At 40.2% G+C, this 13,749-nt stretch overlaps 2 protein-coding genes across 11 annotated transcripts in view; one reads left to right on the top strand and one right to left on the bottom strand.

Annotated features, from left to right (window-relative positions):
• Window positions 1-267: 267 nt before the first annotated feature.
• HNRNPH3 (heterogeneous nuclear ribonucleoprotein H3) lies at window positions 268-11,144 on the bottom strand. Of its 6 annotated transcripts, none has more exons than XM_050805238.1 (10): window positions 10,925-11,144; window positions 5,971-6,105; window positions 5,307-5,445; window positions 4,657-4,796; window positions 4,074-4,160; window positions 3,744-3,859; window positions 2,157-2,292; window positions 1,794-1,889; window positions 1,617-1,709; window positions 268-1,488 (listed from the first exon to the last, which is right to left on the bottom strand). In XM_050805238.1, exons 2-10 carry the CDS (start codon window positions 6,080-6,082, stop codon window positions 1,412-1,414), a joined length of 996 nt encoding a protein of 331 aa, XP_050661195.1. In that variant the 5' UTR covers window positions 6,083-6,105; window positions 10,925-11,144; the 3' UTR covers window positions 268-1,411. The 6 variants fall into 6 exon arrangements, with proteins under 6 accessions (XP_050661195.1, XP_050661191.1, XP_050661193.1 ...); XM_050805234.1 differs by having other exon boundaries at window positions 4,612-4,796; XM_050805236.1 differs by having other exon boundaries at window positions 4,612-4,796; window positions 10,944-11,126.
• The window catches only part of PBLD (phenazine biosynthesis like protein domain containing), a 46,298-nt gene continuing 42,788 nt past the window's right edge, over window positions 10,240-13,749 (top strand). For 2 of the 5 annotated variants that reach the window (XM_050805251.1, XM_050805253.1), the window contains exon 1: window positions 11,193-11,284. The gene's annotated coding sequence lies outside the window, so the exon portion shown is untranslated. Of the gene's footprint in view, window positions 10,376-11,192; window positions 11,285-13,749 lie in introns of those variants that run through there. The other 3 variants (XM_050805250.1, XM_050805249.1, XM_050805252.1) reach the window with 3 other exon arrangements.

Genomic DNA, 13,749 nt, shown 5'->3' on the forward strand with positions numbered 1-13,749 from the left:
TATGTTAAGAGGGTAATCCTGGGAAAATAAAACACATGTAACTTTCAAAAAAGACAAGTGGTGTATGCCCTATTATTTAAATTGCTCATTAAAGGAAGTGGGTACAAGCATTAAGATGAATCATAGCTTCCATCAAGAGGCTCCACATATATAGGCTGCCCCAGGGCTCCCTCTCCTAAATCGTAGACATCGTATGTAGTACCTTCTACCAATCTGATTTTTGAATTAGTAACTGACACAAAGCATTCTAGGACAGACGCCATACTATTATTATCTCCCACATTGACATTTATTAATAACATTTCTGGCAAAAACAAGTAACAAGTTCAAGAACTGATTTCACATCAACAGGTTTCATTTTGATCCATTAGCCAATTTGGAAAAAAGCCATATTGATCAAAGGGATTAAAATTAAAAAGCACCTTTTCCTTGCTACATATAGATTCTTTAAACTAAAACTCCAAGCAGATATCAGATACAAAACCCAACTGCAGGATTGTTTTAATTGACTATGACATGGACTTGTTGCTTACATTTTTTAAAAGTCATCATTTATACAGTTATTTAAAAACCATATGCTCTATTGGGCAGAAAACTTAAAATACATTTGTGAGAATTATACTCCATAGTAAATACCTATGTACTTATACTGAATTCTTGTGTCACTGAGAACCTTAACCCTACTCTTAAGACATCTTGCAATAACCTGCAACTATCAATTTTTTGGAGACATTTTTGGTATTTCGGTCAAGTGCTGAAGGGATTTTACTCCAAAATCTAGGGCTAGAACAAACTTCCAACACTCCCATACCCAGGTAACACAATTATGAATATTCAGAAATCAATACCTCTTAGATCGTTTCAGAGCTATGCCTGATAAATGACATTTGAAAAATAATAATATAGAAATAATTAGCTGAATTTATACTCCTGAAGCCACTTCATCTTGAGGCTTTATATTTACAGTGTTGTCCAGGAGGAATTAAAGAAAAAAGTTACACTAATTATTTGTCAAGCTCTATTCCAGATGTCTGCTTAAGACTTGCAGTTTATGCGAAGGTGAACCATTATCTTCTAAAATTACACCACACTACGTCTTGTAGAACTAATAGTAAAATACATCAACCCAAATCTTATGAAGGCAGCACATCTTTAGGAGTAACTAGTATATAAAAAGTATCAACATCAGTGGTTTGAATATAAAAATTTATTTTTAAGTCAAAGTATGCAACAAATAAACCTACAGAAAACAGATTTTCCCATCACAATCTGTTGCTTTACCAAATAATATTTTGAAAACACATTCCTTCAGTCATTATAAAGTTCTTAAAATACAAAAGAAATTAAATCTGTAAGAAAGTCTAGTAGACCAGATGCTGTTGTCAAGACTTGTATGTTGGTGTTTTTGCTTTCAGTACATCCCACGCCATCCACCTCCACTCATGCCACCTTGCCCGTAGTAACCTCCACTGCCTCCACCACCACGGCCTTAAGAAAAAGACATTAAGAATCACTCAGCAGGAGATATCTGTGCATAAAGTAATAAAAGTAATACCTGCACTTTAAAGTTTGCACTACATATGGGGACTAACACAAACTGAACTAGAGATACTCACCATAACCACCCAAGCCATCAGGAGTACCATATCCTCCACTGTAATTGTTTCCCATTCCCATTCTTCCAACTGATCCATAGCCTCCCTGATTATCTTTAAAAAAAAAAAAAGAAAAGAAAAAAAATTGAGACTCATTGATAAGTAGCTAACCCTGCATATTTTAAAAACTTTACATACCCATTCCATCTCTTCCGTAGCCTCCCATTCCAGAACCTCCCATGCCAGAGCCGCCTCCAGGAGTAGAATTCAAGAAGAGTTCAATATATCGATGTTCTTTAAGAAAAAAAGAGTAACAGGGGAGAAAGGAATGATGGATCAAATTCATCAATACAAGCTTTCTAAAAAACATCAGTTAAGTAATATTAAACAAAGTATGCTTATCAATTACTAGTACAGCGATATATAAAGCCCACAAAAAGCCATTATAGAGGTCAAATGGTTTTAGATCCCAACAATTGCCAAGCATTGCCTACACATCTTAGAGCCTCTTACTTTGTAAATTCACGTCTAGGAAATAAGCGTGCCAAAGACATCACTTACGCATGTTATTTTTATCTTTAGACATGGCAGCTACTGCATCTTCATGTGTCACAAACTCTACATCTGCTTCTCCTGTGGCTCTGCCATCAGCTCCAATATCAATATGAACTCGTATTGGATTTAGTGGTGAGAAGAACTAAATAAAAGAAAACACCTGTTACTTTTCTATTGAGAATATTAAAAGTAAATTACCACATACTTTGATTTTTCCTCATCAATTAGGAAATTGCCCTGCCAGACTAATAACTTAAGTCAACTACAAAGGTTCTGTGAATATACAGAGTATACACTTAGGGATAATGTAAAGAATTTACTGCTTTTAAAATAAGGAGATAGGCGGGATACCGTGGCTCATGCCTGTAATCCCAGCTACTCAGAAGGCTGAGACAGAGAATCGCTTGAACCCGGGAGGAGGAGCCTGCAGTAAGCCAAGATCACGCCACTGCATTCCAGCCTTGGGGAGACAGAGTGGGAGACTCCGTCTCAAAAAAATACAGAGAGAGAGAGAGAGAGAGAGAGAAATGGGGATATCATGATTTGGAACCATGGGGTTTGAATAAACCTACTATTTAAAACTATATGAAATTGTTCCCCAAAAGGTATCATTTGGTTCTAATCACAAGGTAGCCAGGTTTTAAACTATCATTAAAAGCACTTGGAACTCAGGCCAATTGATTCCCAGTAAGATCTAGAGCAAACTATTGCATTTAAAGCCAGATAGTACTTTTGGCTTGAATGGCCATTGGGTCTCTAATGTAACTACTCAACAGGTAAAGGAATGGTGTGACCGGATTCAGCCCGTCAACTGAAGTTTGCTGACCTCCTAACAAATCTGAAACCAACCAGTTTCACATCAATGACAACAGCAGTATCTGTTATTTTCAACTCCTCAGTTTCTAATCACTATCTAGCCTAGAAAGCCAAACCAAATCATTAATACTTATATATTCACTCTTTCAAAATCTAATACAGACCAGGTGTGGTGGCTCACGCCTATAATCCCAGCACTTTGGGAGGCTGGGGCAGGCAGATCACAAGGTCAGGAACAGCCTGATCAACATGGCAAAACCCCGTCTCTACTAAAAGTACAAAAAATCAACCAGGCACGGTGGAGTGTGCCTGTAATCCCAGCTACTCAGGAGGCTGAGGCAGGAGAATAACTTGAACCCGGGAGGCAGAGGTTGCAGTGAGCCGAGATCACGCCACTGCACTCTAGCCTGGGCGACAGAGCAAGACTCCGTCTCAAAAAAGAAAAGAAATGAAAACAAAAAATAAAACAAAAAAACAGTACAACAAAAGACACCAGCACAACATGGTATACAGTCATCACCATTTTATGCGGATCAGTCTTTCATTATATTCTTAACTGGACTTCATGAATGTAGCTTTTTACTTGCTTGAATCCTATGTAGGTTAACACACAATGGATACAAAAATATCCATCAGTGATTAGAGTTAAAGGTAGATCTATTTTTATATTCAAGGGATTTTGGTATTAAGCTATAAACACGAGACCATTAAGAATGCTTAAAAATGTAGATACCAGGATAAGTATAAATCCACTAATAGTTATTAAAAATTACTCACATTAGCAATGTCATTTTCAGTTGCACGAAAAGGCAACCCTCTCATATGTACGAAATGACCACCATGAAAACCTGAACTTGCATCACCAGCTCCACCATAGCCATGTCCTCCCATACCTAGAAAACACAATTTGCCAAGATTATAAACTCTTACAGATCTAGGTAGGGAAGTATACATACATACTATACAAGGTATAAAGCTCTGTATAGGAATGCACTGAAATTTATCTGAATTACCTTTCTTATACAAGTTTCCTATATTACCACTGAGCTTGCAAAGCAAATACTAAAATTTACCTATGAATAAAAATGTCTTTAATATTTATTTTACCTCTTCCATCTCTCATTCTGTCATCAAAGCCATCATTCCCATAGCCGTAATTATTATAGCCACCATAGTCATCAAAACCTCCATAACCTGTGTAATTTAAGGAGAAATACATGACTACACACTTTCCAGAGATAAATTTTATAATCCAGTTTACAAAAACATTTTGTGGTAAACAGTATGTGTAACTTGATTGCAAGTTTGCAATTTCCAACTTAAAGTCTATGAAAAAAGCAGTCAACATGTGATGGAAATTTAAACTCTCAAAAGGTTAAGTTCAGACATGTAAATTAAATTTCATCCTTAAGCAAAAAAAGGTCAAAATACGCCAACATCTAAATTTTAATTTCTGTGTAAGTTTTCTAGGTGCCAATATGTGCATCAATCAAGTCCCACAGCTAGCCATGGGAATCCATATTTTCATGAACAGGTTTTAAAACCTAACAGGTACTGAAATTACTGCCATTTCTGTATTTCTTGACAAAGTGTCAGGAACATTAAGAAAATGACAACAGAACCTTTGTTCATTAGATACACATACCACCATCATATCCATCACCTCCTCGTCGCATTCTGTCATACATACTTCCACGCCCAGCTCCATAATAACCCCCTCTTCCTCCTATTGGTCTATCATATGGTCCCGGTCGCTGTCCCAGCAATCTTCTTGGTGGATCATAAAATCCTTTGATTTCACTCCTGCTACTTCTGAAGATCTCAATATACCTATTTAAAAATGTTTTAAGGTACAGGTTTCAGCATAAATGTATTAGTGTAAATTAGATACTGGGCAAAATGCAGTAAGTTTTTCTACATCTAGATACATAACCCAATTTAAATTGCCTAAATACACCGTAAGTTAACAGTTTAAACCTACAAACTTAGTTAAATATTTAAGTTTTACAAAGAAATTAGTCACTGAAAACAATTCATAAAGTATAAATATATTTTTACTTTGTCTCTTTTAGTAAATAGGTGTTTTAAAGGAAATAGGTGATTATACAAAAGCATTTATCAACAACATCCTACAGAGAAATGGAAACAATCTACTTTTAATTTAACTATTAGCATTAATTCCCCACCCAAATCTGTAGTTTCCAAGTTAAATTTAGATTAATTATCAATTCTTTTAAACTACCCCAGAAAAATGTTATGGCTACCCCCCCATTTAAGCAATAGTGACCCACAACCCCCAAAAATAAAAATTTAACACCATCCCAAACTCTCCATCCCCACCTGTGCCCTATTCTTTCCTTGTGTTTCCCCAGAGCATTTTCTGCTATCTCCTTTGAAGCAAACTGCACGAAGGCCTCCCCTGTGCTTCTCCCCTGGTAGTCCATCGTCAATGTTATCCCATTTGGCACGATTTCCAACCCTTTAACCCAAGGACAAATAACCCCATCAAGGGGAACAGTGTTAAAGGCTGAAACATTCCCATCTGAATCAAATATTTAAAACAAGTCTAAACAAAACAAAACAAAAAAGCTTAGTTTCCCATCACCCCATAAATACAAATGAAAGATTTTTTTCAAATAATACTGGATTAAATAAATCTTTTTTGCGACCAGTGTAAAAACACTGTGTAATTACACATACTCTAAAAGCCCACCTATATTACACGAAAAAAGGCTACAAATCGAATATATGCTCCATATACTAATTCACGGTTCATTTCATCACAATTCTCAAATATGTTACTGCACATTAATTAGGTTTTACATATTCTACACATTCTGTATTGAATATTAATTGGAGCATATTATCTTAATACATTAACCAAGACTATCATAGTTAAACTTCAAAGTTCCAAAATCAAAATGGGTTTTACAAATTAAAAACAGTGAAACAATACAAATATAAAATTACAATATTACTAAACTTTGACTAATACTAGAGGTACCTTGAAAGAACTGAACTATTTCCTCTTTGCTGCAACCAAATGGTAGTCCACGAAGTCGTACTGTCCCATCACTAGCGTCATTTGGACCATTATGTTTCATAACCCAATCCATCTCAATACCGTTTGATTTAAATGCTATAAAAAATAAACAAGCACATAGAGCAGTCAATCAAAACATACTCTTGTCAAGAGGTAATGAAGAAACACCTCTCAGAGGTGCCACAAGAGGAAATGTAACATGGCGCCAACTCCCGTGACAATGCCATGACAAAACTGTAGACCACCTTTCATATTTTGGGGTAGGGAAAAAGCAATGAGACCTGAGCCCTCCTACGGAAAAGTACTGAATTTCTTAGTATCAATATTATGTATTGCCTAATTTTAAGAAAACTTGCATAATTCTACTACCAGAGTCTTCAAACTATTTGACTGTGTCCCCTGAATGCCAACTCTAGCCTTTCCTTATCTCTCAACTTTTGATTCACCACTTTTCAGGTTTTTATTCACCTGATTATTCAAATTCTTTAAAACTTATTCAGAAGTTGCATATAATACCAGTATCCACTAACATCAAAAACCTAAGTAAAAAATGCAATGAGTACTGACTCATGTTGGAAAAACATCACATAAGTCTAACCCTTTTAAATGCACTACAATTTTGAACACATCAAACTGTCTTTGAAGGGCCAACACTCTCACCTCTATTTTAGCCAAATCTAGTTTAAACTCACCAAGAGTAAGATTATAAAATGACTGAATTAGATTAAAACTGAGGTCAAAGGCTGCTCAAAAGTGAATGCCTTCCAACAGTACCTGTGTTTTTGAAGCCACTGGACAGTGTATAGAAACCAGTTTACTCAGCTTTTTAATCAAATAGATTTAAACACAAACTTTAAAAAATACATAATATACTTTTTAATAAAGCATAATAGGTACATCTAGAAGCCCCCCTTCCCCTCCTAAATGACTTCAGTTCCCAGTTCCCTTCCCCAGAGGCAACCATCCTTCCGTTTAAAATTACATAGTATTTACAAAAGAGGCGAATGCAGAAGTCCTTCAGCTGCAGAAACTTACCAGAACCTTACAAATTTCACTATGCAGCTGTAGGAATCCTACTCACCTGAGTATTTCAAACCTTTCCCTCACCACCTCCTCCCCTGTAAACAAAACAATTTGTTCATTTGATTCCTTTATGTTTGAAGATCATATTTCGTATCAACAGCATTCACTAATGCTTAATTTCATGTCATCTATTTGTTGGTGCAACTCTTAGGGGTGGCATCTGCAAAGGGTAAAGTTTTTTTTTCCTAGAATTCATGCATTTAAAATATGCACACAAATAAATAGTATGAATCCCTATTCTGCCGTTCACTGGTTACCTAAACCACTTAACCTCTGAGCCTCTTCAATTGTAAACTATAGCAGTGGTATCTATACCTCACTGCACTCTTCAAGTGCTTGGTCTGCCTCATGTTAAGCATTTACTGATGGCAACTGTTACTGGATTTTAAGGGGCCCTGCAAAAGCCAACAAGATATACCATACACGAAATATGTGAACCTTAAAGGACAGAAAACAATTCAAACCTCGAAGAGAACTGAGAATTGTTAAAAATTTTATTTCCCAAAGCCAGCGAAGGCTTTTAAAAGTTTAATACTGAAGAGTAGCTCTGAGAGGAGGAGGCCCCAACCCAGTTTGAAAAAAAAAAGTTCAGAGATGTTTTGAAAACGCCTAGCGTTTTATTTTTTTAAAATAGCACAAACCTAAAAAATAAGTGTTTCCCATAAAGGGGGATTTACACATAACGGAAAAAGTGGTACAGATCTACCCTCACTGGTTCATGAAAAATTTAAGAACTCTGCAAATTCAACCTTAATCTGTTGTGAAAGGATCTTAGTAGTTTGCATTTAAGGAGCAAATGCTTAAAAAAAAAAAAAAAGAAAAAAAGAAAAAATTACTTTACTCATAAATCTTACCAATTCACAAGAAAAAAATACCAGCAAGCCAATTGGATTTTTGGATCGGTCTGTACCAATTATAAGACCCAATGAAAACAAAAAAGTGTTATCGATGTTATCTATAATAAACACTAAACTGTTAACACAACTTTTAATCGCGTAAAACCCAACCAAATTCAAATTCGGAACACTTAATCTATTTTACAGGGTGACCCTGTATGCAAAGCACATACAATAATGAGAGCCTCACTCTACCAACCCCTTCAAAACTAAAAATCCTACCTACAAAACAAAAACAAGAAAAACTCTAAGGGCACAGGAAGAAGCAATCTGCTCTAATAAGGCTGTCAGAAACTACTTAAAACACTTTACTAATTATTCAGGATAATCCACCTCAACCTTTCTTTGCAACAATGTCATGGCTAATCACTACTCTGCTTTAAGAATTCTAGGTGCTAGTAACAATAAAATATACCACAGTTAAAATATGAGGATGGCTTTGGTCAGTTTTATGAGACTTTAAATATAATTTTTTAAACATTACACCAAGTGAAACAAGCCAGTCACAAAAGACTACATATTGTGTAACTCCATTTGTATTCATGATTGTCTGAGGCTTGACGGGAGGGAGAATGCCAGCAAGGGGAATGACCAGTAAAGGGTATTGGTATCTTTTTGGAGTGACAAAAATGTTATAAAATTAAATTGTAGTGACGGTCACACAACGCTGTCAATGTACTAAAATCCACTAAAATGTACATTTAAAATTGGTGAAGTTTATGGTATGTGAATTATATACCGAAGTCATTAAAGAAAAAACATCCACTAGAGAACAAATGAAATAGAGAATCCTCTTAACACGGAGGCACAGCTTATCTTCTGAAGTAATGCATAAACGACTTTATGCATCAATAAATAACTTTCTAAATGGCAGCCTAGTGGTCAAGAAATGAGAATGAATTTTATTTTTTGGAAAAAGTGCTGATGATCTAAGTTTAACAGAAAATGTACATCATTCCTTCCCAATGGGCTTGCTCTTTAAAAAAACAAAAACACTAGACACGCCCCTAACAGCTTAAGGAGGTACGGTCTTTAAAATGTTAGTTTACTATGAACCATGTTTTTATCTACTGCAATTTAGTCAGTTGTTTACCAATACAACGAAATCAAAGATAACATTATTTTAAAAAGACAGTAAGATGGACTTCCAGATAATGGCACAACTGAAAAAGAGGACAGAAAAAAGGTGTGTGTGTGTAGTCCAATCCAATTAGTAAAGCTATTTGTTACAGCATTTATAACTTTATAGGACAGTCTGGACTATCTTTTCAAAGGGCCACTCAAAGCTACTGTTTCAAGGTAAGATTTTCGTAAACTTTTCCTTGGCAATCTTGACAAAGCATCACTGAACATCTTCAACAATAGTAAGTTTTTGTTTTTAGAGCTGGAAAAGTAGGTAACAATATTCTTAAAAAGTTTTACATGAATTATCAGAAATTCTTACTCTCAGGCCTTTCCCGTCCCTTTTGCACTGTGTCTTCAATGAAAATTACGGATCCAGTTCTCAGGACCCTCATCCGAATCACACCACCACCACGTGACTGGGTTTACAATTTGTTTTTCTGTTTAATAGGCTTATTCCCTTGTTTAAAATACGATTACAGTGTATTATACTCCTACATTAAAAAAAAAAAAAGGCCTAGACACCAAAAGAAAATAAGCCATAACCGTATTTTGAAGTATTTTACTTCTAGAGCCTTAATGCCAAGAAAAAAAAACTGCACAAAATACAACTCTTGGAAGATTTAATATCGAAAGGAACTCAATTCCCATACATACACATCTACCATCACTGGGTTAACTGTTTCCCAAAAGTGAAACTTAAAAACAAAGTCTAATATAGATGCCAAACTACGCAAAACAATTGCTACATCACCCACCCCCACCCCCAAAGTTCAAAAAGCAACAATCACAGTTCACTGGGCCCAGACGACCTACTTGAAACATGCCCATTTCACATTCCTATTTGATAAATCACCCACTTTTCTGCTTACAAAAACACCCCCGAAGTCCTTATTAACGTTTAAACATGAAAAAAAAAAAACCCCTTTGGAAAATCAGTACGTACTCTTTTCGAAGTTCCAAATCTGGAATATAAGGGCCGGCTAAGCGTCCTTTATTCCTCCCAGGAGACTTTCCGTTTATCTAGCTGCCCTAGAGACCAGAGAGCTAGGGAGAGTACGCCCCTTCCCCCACCCCCCAGCAGCCAAGCCTGGCTTAAAACCCTTCGCCACCGGGCGGCGGAATTACAAAGGAGGCCGTCTGCCTCCTTTGTCCTGGATTTGAGAGTTGAGCACCTTCGTCGCCATTGGCTTTCCTCCCCCAGCTCCAGCCTCTCTCATCTTGGGAATCTGCGTCAGAAGTCACTCGCAGTCCCGTCAGCCCAGGTAGCCCTGCCGAGACTGCGGAGGAAGGGAGGCCACGGTGGGAGGCCAGGCCCATCCGGCGCCATTTCCATCGGGAGCGCGCCCGGCAACCCCGATCCTCCCTCCACCCAACTGCCCGGTCTTTCCCTGCTCGCTTCACTACCCACCCTCATCCCTTCCAGGGAGCTTTGACCACCCCCTCCCCTGGCCTTCTGAATCAGTTTTCGGAAGCTGGGAGACAAAAACTAAAAAGAGCGGGGAAGGGCGGGAAGCCGAGGTGGCCGCGCCACTGTACCCAAAATGGCGGAGGCCAAGCCAGCAGGGAAAGGGGGAAATGCTGGATGTCCCCTACTTCGGGCCTCGGCGTCGTCCACTGAGTTCCACCTGAGCAAGTCCTCCCATCGGCAGGCTGCCCTCCTTGAAGTGGGAGATGGTCCGGGAGGCGCAACCCCGCCGCTTCCAAGCGGCGGCCTCCGAGCGGCGACCACCGCACTACCCCCCAACCCAGCCCCTCCCGGCCTCTTTCGTCCTTCTCCCGACTCCGCTCTCGAAACCACCAGCCCAACCTACCCCCTTTTACTTCAGATACCCTGTCAGGCGATAGTTACGCCGACTCTGCTGCTCGCGGGGTCCAGTCGAGAGAAGGGAGAAGTTGTTTGCCTCGTGTAGCGCTCACCACAACGGTTCTCCCAACCGTCTCCAGCGGTGACAACCGCTTAGGGAGCTGCGCAGCACAGCAACTGCCTTGGGGGGATGGGAGGGAGCGAGCAAGAAGTGGGGGGCGGAGCGAGAACTGCGAAGGCGGCCGGCCCCACTCTCGCGAGACGGGAAAGTCAGGTTCGCCTGGCGCTGGCAGCACGAAGCGCGCCTGCGCGGTGGTGGGCTGCCCAGCTGTTGGGGGCGAGGTAGACAGAGCAGAGGCTGGTCCAGGTAAAGAGCTGTCGTGTGTGCAGTCTTTCTTGCTTACGGTAGAACCATCTAGTTTTCGGGGCATACCATTCTGCCGCCTCGGGGCGATGGCAATGAAAGTTCTGCCAGTGTGTAGAAGGAACTGTGCTGTCGCGGTCTGGAGAAGTTCTCCAGTGATCTGCCCCCACCGTGAACAAATTCCGTGAGGGCCCCGCCCTTGCTCGGCATCGACGGCGCGGAAAGGGCGCCACGTGGTTCGGCCGGCAGACGCGGGGCGGATTTTCTGGTCCACCATGTTTGCATTGTGCAATGAAAAATAGAAGTGGTTCTGGGCCGCGAAGATGAAAACGTCCACCGAGGCCGATTTCGGCTGTCGGGCTGGGTGTCCGCCTTCTTCTGGCCCGGAGCTGCTGGCCGTCCCCCAGCGCGCTTCGTCCCGGTGCGCCGCCCGGGACCCGGGTTTCTTGGGTGAATTCCTGTACACGTTTCCGTTCTCTCTGCAAATCCTTCCTCTCTTTCTCCTCTGGCCTTCGCATTTTCATCTCTCCCGCCGTCAGTGCCTCGGGGACTGATTAGCCTGTGGAGGCCGACGTTGGGTTGTTTTCTATAGTTTTGCGTTGTTGAAAATTGCGCTTCCAAGTGACACCTAATAAGTACATTTTGGTTTTGCAGTCATGCCACTAAGGTTCTTAATGACACATTATGGCCTTTTTTTTAAGTTCCAAAAAAGGCCGGCCGCGGTGGCTCACGCCTTTGAGAGGCCGAGGCGGGAGGATCGCCTGAGCCTAAGGGTTGGAGACCAGCCTGGGCAACATAGTGAGGCGCTGTCTCTACAAAAAATACAAAGATTAGCTGGGCGTGATGGCAGCGCACGGGAGTAGATGGGACTCCCGAGTAGTCCCAGCTACTCGGGAGGCTGGGCAAGAGGATGGTTTGTGCCCTGGAGGTTGAGGCTGCAGTGAGTCGTGATTGCACCAGTGCGCTCCAGCCTGGGCGACCTTGTCTCAAAAACAACAACAACAAAAAAAACCCGAATTTCTGCGCGAAGAGTTAAGGGGAAGCCTGGGAAAGAGATCAGTGCAAGTTCATCCTGGCTAACACGGTGAAATCCTGTCTCTACTAAAAAAAAAAAAAAAAAAATTAGCCGAGCGTAGGTGGCTTGCCCCTGTAGTCTCAGCTACTCAGGAGGCTGAGGCAGGAGAATGGAGTGGACCCAGGAGGTGGAGCTTGTAGTGAGCCGAGATCGCACCACTGCACTCCAGCCTTGGTGACCGAGCGAGACTCCGTCCCACACCCTCCCACACACAAAAAAAATCAGTGCAAGTTCCAGTGCAAGGCGTCAGGAAGATGGCATAATGTTAGAAATGTGGGTGAAGCTAGATTGTAGATAGTCTTCAATGTCTGGCCAAAAGACTTTGAACTTTGTGGTACAGACATTGGGAAGTCTGTTGGAGGTAGGGTGAGAGGTGTTAGCAACGTAGGAGGATGTATAATTTTTTCTCCCATGAGATCTGCGGTGTGTAGGATGTAAGACATTTTAAGGCTTTAATTCATCCTCAAACCTGCCTAAGACGAGTGTGGGGCAGTAAGAACATGGTGCTCACATACCCACAATGGCCCACTCCCTAAAAGTACTGAGTGGAAGGCAGAAAGGACAGTGTTATCACAATTAAAAGAGATGGAAAACCAAACAAGGATGCTGTGATAACAATGGCTCATATTTATTTTTCAGGGTTGTAAAGAGTCAGCAAATTGAGTATAGTGTGTAGCATAACCTACACACTGTACTCTTACAACCCTGAAAAATAAGTATCTTCATTTTATAGATGAAGTGCCTAAGTCCTAGAGAAGTGAAAATAGTTGCCCAAGGTCACACAGTTGAGTGGTAGAGCTAGAATTGGAGCCCATATGGTTTTACCCAAGGGCCAGGGTCTTAAAACACTATGAACCTTCGTGAGGTTACAAATATCTATAACTTAAGGAAACAGACATCGTTTTTGGAAAATTGAGGTTATGTCACCTAATTAACACTGGAGTTACCATTTCAGGAGACCTGTGGTTACTAGCTTATTGGCTGGAGACTTTTTGAACAGGCCTGAAACTTTATAGTCCCATTATCACTGACACTGTGAGTCCCAACCCCTCTCCCTCCTTTTAAAAAAATAATTGCTGTATTAATAAGACTCTAAGCTCCCACAATTCTGATGGAGTTCTTCCCTTGGTCCTCCTGGGTTCAAGTTACATGGCTATTTTTATCCTTTCGGTCTTTCAAACTGATTTGGTAGATAGAATTCTGTAATCTCCTTCACTCCTTGCTTGAATTCAATTTGTTTTACTGCCTGACTGAATTTGGCATTCCTGCCGCATATTTTGTGTGGTTATGGGTCACAATCTGAAAATCATTCTAATGACATGAATGATTTTTCACTACCAAACTGCTGCTTGCTTGCTTGCTTGCCATAATTTCTTTGGATTACGCACTCTTT

The sequence above is a fragment of the Macaca thibetana genome, chromosome 9 (assembly GCF_024542745.1).
Source record: "Macaca thibetana thibetana isolate TM-01 chromosome 9, ASM2454274v1, whole genome shotgun sequence".
Classification (NCBI taxonomy): Eukaryota; Metazoa; Chordata; class Mammalia; order Primates; family Cercopithecidae; genus Macaca; species Macaca thibetana.